Source organism: Xiphias gladius, chromosome 9 (assembly GCF_016859285.1).
Source record: "Xiphias gladius isolate SHS-SW01 ecotype Sanya breed wild chromosome 9, ASM1685928v1, whole genome shotgun sequence".
Lineage (NCBI taxonomy): Eukaryota > Metazoa > Chordata > Actinopteri > Istiophoriformes > Xiphiidae > Xiphias > Xiphias gladius.
Genome location: NC_053408.1, coordinates 15,820,030 through 15,836,875, shown reverse-complemented (window position 1 = coordinate 15,836,875; position 16,846 = coordinate 15,820,030). Strand labels below are relative to the sequence as shown.

The following is a 16,846-nucleotide window of genomic DNA, read 5'->3' as shown; positions in this document are numbered from 1 at the left end:
CCAAAAACATTCTTCATTTGAAAGCACTGAACCAAACATAAAGTTAAATCACAAAACATGAACAACTTCCCATGAAAACATATAAAACAGTTATAAAAGGGAACCTGTAGGCAACTAATGAATAAACTCAAATAGACTAACAGAAATGTATTTCATTATAAACCTAAATATCCAGGGAAGGTAAATGCTACCAGCTGCACATCTTAATACATTAACTGCACCAACATGCAATTGATTGGGACAAGAAACACAGTTACTACACTGTAGCAGCTAGGATTGCATTTTTACGAGATCGCGGTCACCTCGTAAGCTTGACTAAAGCTGTGCATACAGAAGAAATGAAATAGTAATTTCCTGGTAACACTCTTGGAAAAGAAAATAAAGTAGGACTCAGGACACACAAGCATACGAAATGAGAATTATGAGCTGTGCATAGCAAAAACAGTCAATTTACAATCTCAACAATAGTTCATCGACATAAATACAACACAGCTACAGGTACACTGTGCTGTAGATGAGTCATAAGATCACCATGACGACCAGAGAAGCAGGAAATAACCATTTACAGTAGGTTGTTTTTTTTTCATACATTCAGCAGCCCCCACTGGATTAAGCAGGGCTGCGTTCACAACAATCAAGCAATACTCGACAAAGTGCAGAACTAACAGCCGTCCTCTCTCACACGGCTCAGCCTTCAGATGAAAGCTGGCTTTTAGCTTTCTGTACTGACAACAAAGGACACTAATAGTTAAAAAGATTTATTATTCCACCCACACCTTCTATGAAACAGATGATTTCTGAGCCAAATTTCACCATGTGCTGATGTAGGCAGTGTTACCTCTCTACAAAAGGTGCAATAATGTTCCAAGTGTTCTGAATAATGGCTTACAAATACATGACGGTATTTACTGAATGAATCTGGATCTGATCAAAGATGCTGAATGGTTGATAGCAAAGGACTCCAGCTGTCTGGAGGCTTCCTGGTTGGTTTGCTGCAAAAACCGACCTGAATGGATGGATTTCAGATGAGGACCAACTCAGGACCAGTCCAACGGGGATATCACGGTATGCGGTTTAAAAACCGTTTTAGCCACTCAAGCAAAACTGTAACGTCTTCAATAAACAACCTCGTTCATGTGTAAAGGAGATGACGCAAAAGTTAACTATGACCACCCCCTCCTTTACTAGCATCTGGGTGGCTGATGTTATTTGTGCCATAGACATGGCTCATTATCATCTAAAAGCACATTGTGCTTAAAACCCATGGAAGCCAAGTAAGGCCAAATGATCAAAAGTTTATAAGCAGCTTAATATGTGAAATGTAATCACTACTTAATACTTACTGTTTAAGTTTAAATACCATAGAATTTATCTAAGGTCATCTATTTTGTTTGAATTCCTTGGAAATTTCAGATTTTAAAACTTGAAATCTTCAAATTTTAAAAACTTTTTCTTTTCAAGGTTCCGAAATTTAGATAGAAAATTCAGTTGTGTGAGGTTTCCAGTCCCGCAACTTTATTTTTATTTATGGGTCACAGGACCGACAGACTGTAAACTGATAGAGGTCTAATCAATTCCATTCATTATCAAATGCTAATCTCTAGTGTTGTTCAAGTCCAGAAATGTTCATCTTGAAATTCTGGTGTGCAAATTTAACCAATCCAATTTGAACAACCACTTTTTTATTTAACTTGACTTTAATTTTTAGATCTAAAAAAAAACCAAAAAAAAACAACCAGTGGAATTTGAGGAACTTGAATACGGTTTTCTTTTCTCTTACATTAAATCAAGTTTCTGAAATTGTGCAACTGGAAATTTCAGAGGAATTGAAACCTTTTAAATTCAGATAGATGGTCATATTTCAGTTCTATAAATTTATTTTCAATTTCAACATTGATTAGTGGTTGATCTTTATTGCCTTGTTTTGCTTCCACAGAAAATGGTTATCTGATTCTCATCAGCAATTTCGAAATGTAATATGCAGCAGACTTCAAAGGAAAAGTGACCCAGAGCTCGGGGGCGGCTGACTTTGACTTTAGCTCACTGCATGAGGAGAACAAAATTGAAATTCTCACAGAAGATGCCCTTTAAAATCACAGTAAATTAGATGAAAATGACCACATCTGAAATCAGCAATGTGGATACAAGTTGCTGTGAAAACTCCACTAAGTAGTATTTTTAAATCTTTAAATTAAATCCTGCTGGAAGGAGATGCAGTGAGCAAACCGCCGTATGAACTGTGTGGTCAAACACTCGCCGTCCTGCATGACTCCGTACACACTAAATACACTACGCTTGTGAATCATCTTGATTCCAGATAATTTTCTCCGCCTACATCTACGCTTCATTTTTACAATTTTCAAATATGATCTGATAGAAAATATAAACTTTGTATTGTTATATAATAAACATAGCAAGTAATCTGTAAATTCCAGACCAGTTGTTTTCATTGCTTACATCTCATTTTAATGCAGCTTCAAGATGAAGTGAAGCAATCAAATGTACATGGATAGTTTCTCTAATGTATCTTTTAATATCTGATATATAATGTGTATTAAAAAGAGATGTAAGTAATGTAAAGACTAGTTTGAGTCTTCAGTGTGTGGAGAGTTCCTGTTGACCTGTGGACACCTGAATGTTCCTGCTCTATCCAGCACCTAAAATAACAGCACTGCTGCACACGGGGCACGGGTTAGAATTATCTACAGATAAGTAAAGTATATTTCTGCTTTTTTTTTTTGCCTCTTTCCGTTTGCTATAGATGACGTGGTCTCTGTTCCCGATGGTTTGAGTGTCTCTGTGTGGGATCTTGGCACTTTGGTTGTGGAGAGCAGAGTGAAAATGGAGCCGACCGGCCTTGTCGGTTTGGCCCGACATCCGCCCACATTTTTTTGCCTCTACCAGGCCAGAGGGGAAGACAGTCTGGGGCTTCTGGGGTTTTCTGGAGTCTGGGTCTCACTGAGAGCCCTCTGCAAAACAAAACCGCCAATCTCCTCTGATTAATACTTAATATACCATATTATTTTCAGATTTAGAGCGTATTTGGTTATTCCGCAGACAGCAGCACTTTGCTGCATAATCACTTTCTAGCTGCAGGCTTTCAGTCTGTGTGAGCGTGCTAACCGAATACCTGACTGTTTTGGAGGTTTGAATCTGCATAACACCTGCTGTATATATCAAAATATGAAACACGTCAAATTCAGCCTAGCTGGTTCTATCGACACAGATCAGGAGAGAAGTAGAGTAACTCACCTCAAACTTGGACATGAACTCTGCAAAGATGCCGAAGAAGGCCTCCGTGCAGGTGGACTTGCTGTCCTCTCCGAAGTAGGAGGCCACCTTGGAGAATTCTTCCATCGCTCGGGTCTGCAGAGACTCCAGAGACTGGATCGCGGGGTGGCTGTTCTCCAGAAAGCTCTGCGGGTGCCAAAGGTCAAACGTTAAAGGGTATTTGTCGTGAGGAGTAAAAATCAGCCTGTGCAAACAGTTACATGAGGTCTTCTGTGGCTCTGTAGAAGTTTTCCAAAGTCTGAGAAAATAACAATAATAATAATAATAGGGTTGTCTCGGGCGGGGCTTGGAGACAACAATTGCATAACAGAAGGTCTGCGTTAAAACCTTGAGGACTGGGGTTTGGAAGATGTGAGTTTTTACCGTGGATGGAGGATCCAAAAAGAGATGCTATCGATTTAGGATGTTATGGGAATTATGGGAGATTTTTTTTATGGTTTTTGGAGCTTGAGCCATACTAGAGACTAAAGGTCGGGATGTCTCAGCCTCTGTGTCTTTGATTCTTACTTTTTAAAGTCTGTCCCTGAGATTTATGGAAGTGAGTACTAAAGACAGAGCCAGGCTAGCTGTTTCCCCGTTTCCAGTCTTTATGCCGAGCTAAACTAACGGGTCGCTGGCTCCAGCTTCATATTTACTGCACAAACACAAGAATGGTATCAATCTTCTCATCTAATTCTAGGCAAGAAAGCATATAAGCATACTTCCCAAAATGCTGAAAACTATTCCTTTAATGAAACAAAGTGTCAGCAATCAGTAGCTTCCATGAAAAAGAATATGGAGAAGCTTTCAAAAACCCACACATTTCCATATGTTTGATGTGTATAATATATACACTTACGCTCATGACAGAAGCAAAGTGGTCCTCAGAGGTGGGTGGGATCTTCAGACAGGCTGCCCTGATGTCTTGGATGGTGGTATGAAGGTCACTCAGCTCTGCTGTGATGGCCCTCTGGTTCACTGGACAAATCAGGGGGACAAATGAGGTGTAGCGTTACTAAAACAGCAGCAGCTCTTACACACCTGTACGTGGTGCTATGATAGTTAAGTGTTCCGATGTCTGCCCACATCAGAGGGCAAATCTGACTGCCAGCAATCTTACTGAACAGTTTTAATCTCTCAAATTAAAATATGCAAACCGTTATCTTGTGTTAACATAAAAACGTGACATAAAACACCAATTTGAAAAAACAAGGCATAAATCTGCATTGATTTAGACGTTTTCAGGAAAGTCTGCCAGCCCTGCGGTGACATCCAGCACACTGTGTGCTGCAAAGAAATCAGCATTTTACAGGATGGAACAACTACATTCAGCTACTCAATGGTTTTCAGGAAGGAAAGCAGAGTCGAAGAGGACCGCCACTGTAACATCATCGTACCCTTGGCTGCCAGAGGCACCGTTGTAAGGTCTCTGGAAAAGTTGAGCAGCTCAGGGAAGTGTTGGCACAGAGACTTGGCCAGTATGTGGAGAAAAGTGGATTTCCCATCCACTGTTTTGGTTGTGCTTAGCTGCAAGACATAAAGGGAAAGAATGAGACAAGACTATCCAGACACCAAAAAAACCAAAATCAAGATATACACAATGTGGTTAAAGTGCAGGGGAGCACGCTGTACCTCAGTTAGGAAGTTGATCTTAAAACTGGTTGTCCTGTTGCTCTTTGGCTGACCATTGTTCAGGTAATTCCCCATCGCAAGAACAAACTGTGGGCAAGAAAAGCACTTAATAACCACCGATAGCGTTACATTCATTTTCTTTGCTCTGGATGTTTACCTCCAGGATTTTGGCCAGTTTCTTGCTGCTCTTCAGCTCCACTGAAGCCTTGTAGATGTAATCGTACGCAACCTTCATCTCCTCCGTCCTCTCCTGCAGGGTGGTCTTGAAGTGGAGGCTCCGCAGACGAGTCTTATATTCAGGCACCATCAGCATCTGAAGTATACAAAACCCCTCTCTTTTACATACATCATTCCATTGCTTTTAAACCTGGTTGTTTTGGAATTTTTTTGGGGGGGACGCACCTGGAAAATGAACTGGTCGGGCTCGCTTAGCTTGGCTGGGTCCTGGTCAAACTGCTCGTACTGTTTGACCTCGTCGTCGTCGGGGGCGTAGAGCAGCAGCTGCTTGATGTGGGCCGGCTCGAGCCTCTTTGTGGTCATGTTCATCAAGACCTGGCGCAGCTCGGTGGGGGAGAGCTTCAGATGGGCGATGAGGATGGCTGCAGAGACAATGAGGATGAGGAGGAGCAGGGGAGGACGTGGAGGATTTTTACACCCTTTTTCACATCAAAAAGAGGATCACCTGCTTCCACACAAAACCTTTCATCGCCTTGTGATGATTTATAATTTTCCACTGTGTATAATTCATATTTCCTACTATGTTGTAGGGGTTTCAGATTGATTATAAATCCCCTAATCACATTATAAACTTTATAATTAACAAGAGTGAATGTAGAAAAAGGGGGAATTTGTAATAAGACAATGAAGAAGCAGGGTCATTTCTAATAAAATTATTCTTGAATAGAATAAAATAACTTTGTAAACAAGATGTTTTTTTGCCAAAATAAACATTTTCTATTTCTTTAACTTTTTATAGAGTTCTTTTTATCATATACAGTATGCTATTTACACTCCCTGTATACAAGGCATTCAAGATATTACTTCTAAGAAAAAAAAATTAAGATATAGTAATTTTAGAAAACTCGCATTTACTACATTCCACAACCTATACAGATGAAAGAAAATGAACTTTTCACTTATTTGACAGTATTTTTAAGTTGCTTTAGCTCAAATTCCAATTTGCAAAACTCTTACCACAAAATCATTTTTACCAGAGCATCACAACAGTGTATACTGTGTTTAGCACTCACTTCTAATCACTGTTGCATTTCAAAATAAAATGGTCATCATCATATGATTGCCATTATCACTGTTCAATTAATCTATTAGTCACTGCTTTATTTCAAAGGTATGTTACTCCCTGTTTTACTTCTGTTGATTTTGTTTATGATGTATTTATATAAGTCCCACACCAGCGCCCTGTTATTTAAACGTGTCTTAACTGAAACAGGCTATCATGCTGTTATCAGGCTAAAAAAAAATCCCCTTAATTCTCGTCCAGCTAACTGGTTCTTCATCGATTCATTAGCTCTGTTTACTGCTCCATAGCTTACCTGTCATTTGGATCAGGTCATACATTTTCATCCACATCACATCTACTGTTACATTCTCTCTGGTCAGACACCTTGAGTGGAATGTTGTTGGTGGATGGGCTTGTGAATCTCTCCGGAAAACCTGCACTACTGATCGAACCTCACACTGTCCAATATGACTCTGTAAGAAAGCTGGGCAACTGTTTTCCCTCACACCTTTCATTTATACGCCCCTTCATCACATCTTCTTCTCCTACTCTCTTTTTTTTAACCACATGGGACTTTGGACTGACTGTAGGATCAAATGTTTTGTACCTCTGTATATTCTCACACAGTGGAAGAGCTGACACAACAGAAACAGATGTCTCTGCATTGAGAACAAGACTGAAAAGATTGTGAACTGAGATGACTCTCAGGTGAAATCCGTACTAAGTGTCTGCATTTGCAATCCGTGTTCTGAGTGTAATCGTTGTGTGAAAAGAACCAGGCATCAGCGCATTTCAAGTTGTGATCTTTAGACATAGTTGGCATAGTTTTTCAATGGAAAAAAACCTGTATTTGATCTCTTTTTCATTTTTTTATCAAGTTATTATTTTCTTTTCAAAACAAAAAAATCGACTCCTGCACACTGTCAACACTTATGGTGGATTTATTAAATAGCTATGTTTCAGTCAAAAGCTTTCATCGGGCATTTCAAGGTCAGTGAACCAAAACTAAGCTATTTCATAAATTCACGTAAGAGCTGACAGTGTGTGGGAGTTGATTTTTTGTTTTGCGCTACTGCCTTTTCTCTTGTACACCTGTACAGCTGTGCAGAGACTACTCCTTCTCTTGGATTATCTTTTTTTCATAAGATCGATTTCTTGCGAGCTTCTTATTTCTTATTCATATACTGTACCAATGTTGCAGTGGATGTCTGGTTTTGATTATGGCACTCATGTCCTGTATGACGTGTGTCCTAAATACAGTCTGGGGAAAAAGGAACTAAATACACACAGATTGCAGCCACAAAGTCACAGAGAACTGCAGCTCATATTTGTGTTGCTCCATCTCTTTAGTAAAATTGTCCCTCAGAGTTTTACACTTTCTTTGTAAGGTCAGAATTTTGTGCTTAAATGTAAGAATTCAGCAGGTCAGTTTAGCTCTTTGCATTAAGAATTTTGCTAATTAAAACTAAAATTGAGCCAAAGCAATCATAAAATACTGTAACAGGAGCTATTTCGCTGTAGTCTCGCAGCCTTGAGCCGCAACCTTTCAGGTATGAGTGATCCTCAGCCATGTGTGTGTGGTACTCACAGGCGTTGTAGGCTTTCTTATGAGACAGAATTTCCACCACGTCTTTCTTTTTAAAGTTCTCGGGAAGGAAGGCTGGCTCTGGAGGAGAGACTGATAATTTTAACAACAGTGTAAGGATGTGTTCTCCAGGCACCAGGGGTCAGCTCACACACACACACACACACACACACACACACACACACACACACACACACACACACACACACACACACACACACACACACACACACACACACACACACACACACACACACACACACACAGTGGCAACACAAGACAGGTCGATGGGTTAATAACACAGCTCTGCCATTTGAATCCCTAGAAGCCAAATTGCTCCTCCTCTGAGCATATCTTCAATAAATACAGGTAAGGTGGGTTTTTCCTCTGCCATAGCTGTGTTATTACTGAACTCTGTCCAGACAGAAAAGAAGAGGGGGAGCATGGTGCCTTATGGAGAGTGGATATGATGAGAAGGTGAATGGAGCAGCTCCAAAGCAGGTTATGGGGAACATCATAACTGTGAAGGTATAAACAAAACAGATGATGTCAACAGATAACATAGACTCAGTTTCACTGTGAACTAGTCCTCTGATAATTAATTTGATGGAATAGTATACCTGCATGACATTAACCATGATGCAATTAAAGATATGGCAAGCTGTTGATGATGAAGTGTGATGAAGGGTGACCAAAGGTACAGAACAACTTACTGGATCTGCGTTGGGTCCCAAAGTGCAGATCCAGGTCCAAGTACTTCACCATGTCAGTGAGCTTGTCATAGTCTGAATCCTCTCCGAGCTAAACACAGACAGGGACACACACTGTACTCTCCAAAGACACAATCAAGGTTTTGTAACCTAGAATAGCTGGCTAGACTTTACCCATGTATGGCAGAGTTGTAAAGACGAACCGGAAAGTCTAATATGAGCAGATAAGACCAAGCATGAATTCTAGTTACAAAAACGAGACTTTTGCTGTGAAGCCGCCAGGGCTCATCAGAGATAGAACAGAGTAGATTAGTGGTTTTTTCCAAATGTGGGAAGAGAAATTAAGGAGGGGAGAGAAAACTCACAGCCAAAGTGGGAAGATTCACAGGTAAGGTTACTGTTTACTTTATTTAAGATGTTTGATTTTTCAAACAGAGCCACGGATACCTGCAAAGAGCACCTTTCCAAAGGGTAATGCGAATGCATAAGTGCTCACCACTCACCTGACCCCAAATGGTTCCCTCAGAGTTCTCCACCTGCTCCCAGCGCAGCCTCTTCACACTCATGTGGTTGGTGTCTGAGGCGTGGTGGCCTGGCTTGGGCAGTGGAGGCGGGTCACAGGGTGGGGGCAGGGGTGGCGGTGGAGGTGGTGGAACCTTTGAGATCAAAAAATACTTATTTTAATTTATAAGGTAACAACAGTTCACAACTATTGTTTTCACCAAGTGGGACTCAAGCATTTTATGCAAACTCTGCTGTTTGAATCAATTCCAAACTTAATGCCAGAACCGAGTTCTTTATATACTCACCTTCAGCTGCAGCAAACATAATTAATGTCCAATTAGTCTTGGATCCAACACAACCAACCCTACTGTAACACAAACTGATACTTGCATTAGATTTACCTTCATTTTGTAGCACGTCCTTTAAAAACAGGACAGCTTTTGGTTGCGTTTATTGTGCTTTCATTATGCGCTCTTGATACATGTGACAGGAACATAGAATGAGCTAACTGGCAACAGAGGCAGCACGTTGGCTGTTCTGTCAAATTTCAATAAGGTCTTCTATTTCTGTGAAAGTACTGTGTAATTTCAAAGAAAGCAACAAATATTTAGATTGGTAGCCTGCATGGTTCCAACTCTTTTTTTTTTGCTCCCAGACACATTTCTGTTGCTAGGTGCTCATTGCAGTGACACTGCTGCACTGCACCATGCTGTATCGTCATTTTCTATGAATAATATCTCTCATGTGTCACTGGTGGTGGAAGACAAGTTACCTGCTGTGACTGGTGTTCCTGTCGTGCGGTTTCGTAGGTGTTAGTGTGACTGGGGAGGGTAGAGTGAGACGCTGGAGGCTGGGAGAGCAGGGAGGAGCCCGCGGGGCCTTGGCTCGTAGACTGGGAGGGGCTGTGATCCTGGAGGGATGGCGGCAGTGGGCCCTGGTAGCTGTGTTGGTGGTGAAGCTGGTGGTGCCTCTGGAGGACGAGCTGGCTTGGTCTCAGCAGCTGAGGGGAGGGCTGGGGGGATGGCTGGTGGATAGGCTGGGGCTGGCTGAGCTGGCGCGGGAGGTAGCTGGGGCGGGACGGCTGGGAGGGGCGCAGGGTGGTGGAGCCCATGGTGCTGTGGCCGTGCGAGAGACGGGTGGAGGTGGTCTGGAAGCGTTGGTGAGTTTTCTCTGCTTCTTCTCTGGTGGGGAGCACTTTGTGTAGTGGAGAACGGCTGGACAGGAGGGTCCTCGGAGGGGGTGGAGGTGGAGGGATGATGGGGTGGTGTGGCTGGAAGGGCATACGGCTGCGGGGGATGTGCTCAGGAGAGAAGCGGACGGGTGGGAGAGGGTCAGTAAACTGGACAGGAGGGGGTATCAGAGCCTGGAAGGGTGGGGGAGGTGGAGGGCTCTGGGTGGGAGGAGGTGGGATTGGTTCAGATCCAGAGGAGTAGGAGGGAGAGGACGCCTCATCGCTGCTACTGTGATCCTCACTGCTGCCACTGCTGAGCTGCTGTGGCATGAAGCCCAGGTCCTGGTCCTCCTGGAAACTCATCTGTAGGGAGGAGAGGAGCACCCTCAGACCTGACAGTCACAACTTTCACCTCCACATACTCTTAATACACAGCTGTCTTGAAATAAAAAATTAAAAAATGTATTGTAGCTCTTCTTAGTTTTATACTCTTGCTTATCATTCCTGAGGTAATGGTCATTTTTAGGCTCATTTAGGCTCTTGACTAACTGTTGTTTGCACGGTTGGATATCCCAAAGCACAAACTTACTCCACTGTTGCACTTATAGCCTAACAAAAAAACTGTCAACTAAATGATTGAACTTTAAAATTTATGTTTGAATTGTAAATGCTGCAATGACTGCTATATTCCTAAAATTCACACATTCTTTCTTTTTCTTTTTTCACCTAATTGGGCAGAAAATACATAAAAGCAACAAAATAGAATAAAATCACTATCAAGCCGCTCATCTACAAGATTTGAAAACACATGCACTTAGATAGCCTCAGGTCTCAAAACCTTCTATTTATGGAAGGCAAAAATTGCAATGTAATAATGCAAAGTTTACTGTAAAATACTGAAAACGACAGTAAAAAGATCAGTTTTAAAATGATTGCAACCCAGTGAATTATGTACAATATGCTGCTCTCCCCATTCCTAAAAACAAACACAAAATCACCCTGACAAAGGTCTAACACAGCTCTAATGTTTGTTTAATGATTTAACATCAACCAGCACCTCAATATAACCTTACATTTCTATTCAGGAATAGGTATAATTAGACTCTACTGTATAACTGAGTATTGGGTTTTACTTACAGGCACACCTCTTCTTCTGAAACCATGACAATCACCTTCATATATCTGTTCATGTGACACAAGTGTTCATTGTAGCGTACATTAGAGTTGCTCTAATGTAAACATGCAATTATGCACTATAACGTAATTACTTCAATTATATGTGAATTTGCTCAGTTTTTGATAATAAGCAAACAGTAAGATTGTCTATTAATGATGATCAATGTAACATTTTAGCATCAAAAAGTAGTTTCACAGCAACTGTGAGACTTTAGTATAATTACAACGAACAAACAAGACCATTGCAGTCTAGAGTGCATCTCACACTGTGTACAGCTGTGTCAGGCTGCATGACAGACCTGGGTCGCTGCTTTACAGCATAAAACAGGAAAGTGATGAATGATTTTTCTTTGGCCCAAACAATGTTACAGAATTTTAAAGTTTGTGGCAGAAAAGGTCCAAATAGTTTTATTGGCATTATATAGAGCCTGCCAATTATTTTATTCATAACCTCAAATGTTTACAGTAATTATACTAAGGTATCCCATTTAATTTAAAAACAACTTACTTGTATTTAAGAATGATACATGTAGCAACTTTAAATTTAAAACAAACGTTATATAGTATCCACGTTATTTCTTGCCCCTTGATACCTTGCATGAATTGTGTGCAACCTCTGGTTATTCCTTTAAGTGAACCAGCATCTGCAAGAGTTAGTGGTATGCTAACCACTAGGTGTCTTCCTCTTTCTTAAGAGTTATTTGGAAACTAAATGATGTGGGAACACAGCCTCTTACATCTTAAATGGGAAAATGTGATCATACCTTTGACTTTTACTACTGAGGAATGGGAAGACAACATAAAGAAGTGGCCTCGGGTAACATCCCGAAGCATATTTTGCTACTTTATTGATTCTGTTGCTAACGACAGTGAAGCGATAAGATTTAACGGTAAGTAAGTTCTTTTGGATTTGTCCTCTCTTCATCACACTCTTGTTTAAGCTACAAATTTGGATTAGCTTGTTTGTAGGCACAGCTACAAACAGCTAATCTGTTGCTGAACTCTGTAACACTTTAGCTAACAGTAAGCTAATTTAGTTTGTTACCGCTATCAAGCCAGTTCTTCAGGTGGTCCTCCCATCCCTTGGTAGTAGAAGGAAGATATGATATGATAACATTATTCTGTGTAAAATGTTAAAGGTTCTGTTCCCACTTCACACCTGTAGCTAACTCTCAGAGTTGCCAGTTAACTGATAGGAATAACCAAAAGTGGTGGCTAAAAATCATGCAAAGTACTATGGACCTCAGAATAAAAAGATATTAAAATGTATACTCTACAGTAGTAACACTGTAAGCTTGAAACAAAACAAAACATGAAAAGACCTTAGCATAAAAACAAAGCATGTACTGCGTGTTTATGCATAGCTGAGGATGTGATTGACTGGAGGCATGGTTTTCCTCACCTCCTCATAGTCGTTCTCCCCGGGCATGAAGTCATCCACCAGTGTGACCCGGTGGCCAAGCTGTTCGCTCAGGGCGTCCAGGAACTTGTCGGTGTCTCGGCTGCGGGGTGGGCGGGAGAAGGTGAACAGCTTCTTGCGACGGGTCAGTGTGTTGGGACCGCTGTCCAAGTGCTGTGGGGAGGAGGGCGGGCTCTCCAGGCTGACATAGGGGTTGGAATCCACGCTGCTCTGGTGGTGGATCTCATACACAGGAGTCGGGAGAGGCTCCTTCCAGGACAGGGACAAGCCGGATTTACGGTTACCTGTAAGGAAGGAAATCAAAGATGGCTGCTGCTGGCATTGGCAACAGTTGACACTCACACTGCACGTTTATGCCATCTTGTGCTGAGAAATTTTTACATTTTACATGACTTGGCTTATATAATGTATGATGCCACTTATTCCTTCTAGAAAATAATCTGTGACATTCTTGGCCATGTTGTCACCTTGGGGGTCATTTCCTGTGAGAGGGAACCATGGCAACAAGAAGATAGACTGCAGGCTTATATGCACATGTAGATTGTAGGATCTGAATGAGTTCTGTCACAAACACATTCAGAAATCCGTGGTTCTCGTGCCCTGTTTACATCAAGATTGATAAAAGCTGCTCATTTTGTTGCTTGCACCCTTGTGTAACTAATTACCATTCACATGAATGTTCTTATCAAATTTAATATCTTTTATATGCAACAAATCTAAAATGACATGAACATGGCATCAGTCATGTACCACTGAGGTCCAAAACCATGCAGGTTTCATTTGAGATGATTCAACTTTTCAAATTGTGCAACCTTGATGGACCTTGATGGCACATGGTTGGAAGTCATTGATGAAAGCGTGTGTATGACAGCATGTGTGTGTTAATTTTTGTGTGTAGCTGAGTGTTTGGGTGTGTGTGTGTCAGCCCCAGAGTACCTGTGAGAGGAGGGAGTGTGAGGGGAGAGAGAGAGCGCCCGTAGGCCTCAGTCTGTCCCGGCCTCTCCGGCTCTGCTGAGGAGCCACCCTGCAGTGGAGACACACTCTTTCCTGCGTACACATTCTCCAGCTCCGTGTACACACCTGTCATCTATGAATGGAGGCATGATCAGCTGGTTAGCACTCAATCGCTGCAGTACACTTGCTTTGAAGGTCGGCTGCTTTTAAATTTGCAAATCTCAGGTTGCAACCTGAAATCAAATTTTAATATCACATGTGGGGCTGAAGTAATTACGAGCAGACCTTCAAATGATGTGAGACCAGAGAGCACAGATAACATAACTAGCATTCATTATGCCAGTTGCTGAGTAGCTGCAGTTATACCTACATGATTGAGGTCAGGAGACTCGGGAAAGGAGGTTCCATCTCCTGACTGCCTCTCTTCCGGGTTCCCAGATTCATCGACATGAATTCCTAAAGCACAATAAAGCATGAACAGTGACACATGGAACGAAAGCCTCCTCCATCCATCCACCTCCAGTCAAGAGAGAGGAGAGAGGATGAAGCCGAGCAGAACAGCATGAAAGAGCACAAGCCAAAAGCTGAGCTCCTGGAGCAGGAATTAGCCATGGTAATGGAAAACGGGAAACTATGAATGAAATACCCGAAGCCTAAAACAGCCTCGGATGGAAATAAATGTGCTTTTGAATTAATAGTCTGGGGGAACTTATCGAAAGCAAAGGCAGCAGAGATATGGAGTTAATGTATGAACTGGTGATGACAGTTTGTTGGTCTTTTAGCTTTCAGGTATCCACAGAGCATTTGCTGAGAACGCATGTTTTTCAGCAACGTCGTGCTGCACGTTCTGTTCTAACAATTACACACAATCCCACCTGGGAGCTGACCAGTGCAAACACAGTTCTTATCACTGAGCTCTGAGCAGTTCAACTGGAGCCAACAGGGTTTGATGTCTTGCTCAAGGGAATATTAACAGTACAGTAACTGCTGAAGAAAGGCTAAGTGTTACTTACTGTCTCTATCTCAGTTTTACTTGTACCATATGTCCTTGGATTCCAACCCAAACAAGGCTGCAATAATACTGAATACTGAATTAATGATTAGGGGATTTCAATAAACATAGATGAGCTCTTTACACATACACACATCATGGCTGCCAGAGTTGCACTAGTGGATTCCCGATTTCTTTTGCACAAATATTTGCACAATCCTCATACAGTTTATGGTACTGTAATGTACATATTGTTTACAGTTTTTTTAATGTCATCTCTTTGTTTTCTTACACCCTAGCCTGTCTCTTTTGCTGCTGTAACGTGTGAATTTCAGCCCTGGGATCAATAAAATCTTATCTCATCTGATCTTATAGTTGAGGATGAAATAAGCCATGATCACCAATGAAAGTGTGTTTTGTTTAAGATACTGTTATGTTATGTCAGACTATACTTCTGTGATAGGCCGGCTCACAGTCTCAGTGATGTTAGTCAATAAGCTTTTAAGAGAAGCAGACAGTAACATATGTGAAAAAAAGTAATGATGTGTCAGGGCAAAAAGCCTCAGTTTAGTAAGGACTTCCTTAAATTTCAATTTGGGTAAGAAGTGTTTGACCCAGAAAGAATCTGGAAAGCTTTTGAAACCTTGGTATAAACCCAAGCAACCTCCTGGAGATGGATGATAATAATTTTGTGCTATAGACCAATAAAACCTTATTTGTCAGTGATGTCTCGCTGGAAGAAAACACCCTTGCTTTGGATGTTGTTGTGTGCAGCGTACCCATTCCCAGGTGAGTCCCAATGATGCAATCGTCAGAGCTCCTCTCTCGGATGCTGCCGCGGTACGACGTCCCCGTCACACGCATGGAGCTGCTCCGCCGGTGGTGCTCCGGACCGTCATCAGCCTCTGACACTGCTGCAAAACACACACATACATAAATTTTGCATCGCATTTTGCTATGTTTTATTAATGTTTAAGTTTCTGTTTTAATGATTAAAAAAAACAACCCTTAAGTGCATAATCAAAGCTTAATTTTTGTATTTCATCAGCCGTTTATAAGTGACTGCCTGCTGACATACACTGTATTTGTATGGAGAGTATCTTTTTCCAAGTGCAGATAAGGTCCACATTGTGTGTTCTGCCTCACCACTGCTCTTGAAACCCAGGAAGCGTGACAGCTTGCTCTGGCAGTGCTCCTGTTCATCGTAAGTCAGTAGCTGGTAGATGAACTGCCAGATCAGCTGTTTGGCTGGAGTGTCCAACACTGGAAACACGTCTACTATAAGGGTGTCCACGTTCCTGTAAACACATACACACAAACACCCATGTATATGATCTTTATACAACACATCCTTATTTACTGCCGGATAAGTGACCGCCATTTGATGTAAGGATTTAGCTTAGATGTATATAATTTGCATCTGTAATGACACGTGTAGCTGAGGATGAAAATAGATTATAAAAAGGTGGGAGGATAACAGGGATGCCAGTTATGCTAGGATTCATGCCTTTGGGTGTTTATACTGTATGCATGTACAGTAGAATTCAATTGTTTTTTTGGTTATAATCCTGCTGCATCACGTTTGCATCATCTGCAGAGCTAATTCACCATTGATCTCTTCTTTTCATCCCTTCATCCTTGATGAAATACTACCACTGCCTAATGGGAAGAATAAACTTCTTGCTTAGCTATATGCATTTGTTTCTTAATTGCTTTTTCACTCATCATCCATCATTTGTTTTTCTCCATTTGTCTTTTGCTCGCATTAAGATTAAGAACATCCTTGGCAGCCTGATATATTGTGTATGCTAAAAACACAGTTTTTCCCAGGCAACAGCTAATCTTCTTTAAGTATTTGTCGCTGTAACATACATGTAAAATACAGTAGCTAGTTAACGGAGTCTTACCACACAGATAGTTTAACAGATGCTGGAGACTGAACCTAAAGCTACATTCTGTACTTTCTGCTGTTTCTTGCTACCGTTTGGAGCTGCCAACCTCCACAAGAGCTGATGTTCCTGAGTGAAGCTGGTATTTTGAAGAGGATGATTATAATGATCAAAAATGCTAAAAATAATGGCATGGATTTACAGTTTTGGCTGCCGCAAATCTTGGGGTGGAGAAGTTAAGTTCTGTGAGTTTGGTCCATTCAATCAGATTTCTAAGTTTCCAGAAATCTCTGGAACATAAAAA

The 16,846-nt window shown here is 41.4% G+C and overlaps 1 protein-coding gene across 1 annotated transcript in view; it reads right to left on the bottom strand.

Moving 5' to 3' along the window:
- Nucleotides 1–16,846, bottom strand: part of grid2ipb (glutamate receptor, ionotropic, delta 2 (Grid2) interacting protein, b) — a 36,979-nt gene continuing 20,133 nt past the window's right edge. Inside the window, exons 10-26 of the mRNA XM_040135719.1 lie at nucleotides 15,800–15,951; nucleotides 15,433–15,567; nucleotides 14,033–14,118; nucleotides 13,645–13,795; nucleotides 12,691–12,992; nucleotides 11,250–11,294; nucleotides 9,714–10,475; nucleotides 8,941–9,093; nucleotides 8,441–8,528; nucleotides 7,731–7,820; nucleotides 5,305–5,501; nucleotides 5,060–5,215; nucleotides 4,903–4,989; nucleotides 4,668–4,797; nucleotides 4,130–4,248; nucleotides 3,253–3,417; nucleotides 1–2,969 (exon numbers count right to left, since the gene is read on the bottom strand). Coding sequence (XP_039991653.1) covers nucleotides 2,898–2,969; nucleotides 3,253–3,417; nucleotides 4,130–4,248; nucleotides 4,668–4,797; nucleotides 4,903–4,989; nucleotides 5,060–5,215; nucleotides 5,305–5,501; nucleotides 7,731–7,820; nucleotides 8,441–8,528; nucleotides 8,941–9,093; nucleotides 9,714–10,475; nucleotides 11,250–11,294; nucleotides 12,691–12,992; nucleotides 13,645–13,795; nucleotides 14,033–14,118; nucleotides 15,433–15,567; nucleotides 15,800–15,951 — 2,890 coding nt within the window. The 3' untranslated portion in view covers nucleotides 1–2,897. The remainder of the gene's footprint in view (nucleotides 2,970–3,252; nucleotides 3,418–4,129; nucleotides 4,249–4,667; nucleotides 4,798–4,902; nucleotides 4,990–5,059; nucleotides 5,216–5,304; nucleotides 5,502–7,730; nucleotides 7,821–8,440; nucleotides 8,529–8,940; nucleotides 9,094–9,713; nucleotides 10,476–11,249; nucleotides 11,295–12,690; nucleotides 12,993–13,644; nucleotides 13,796–14,032; nucleotides 14,119–15,432; nucleotides 15,568–15,799; nucleotides 15,952–16,846) is intronic.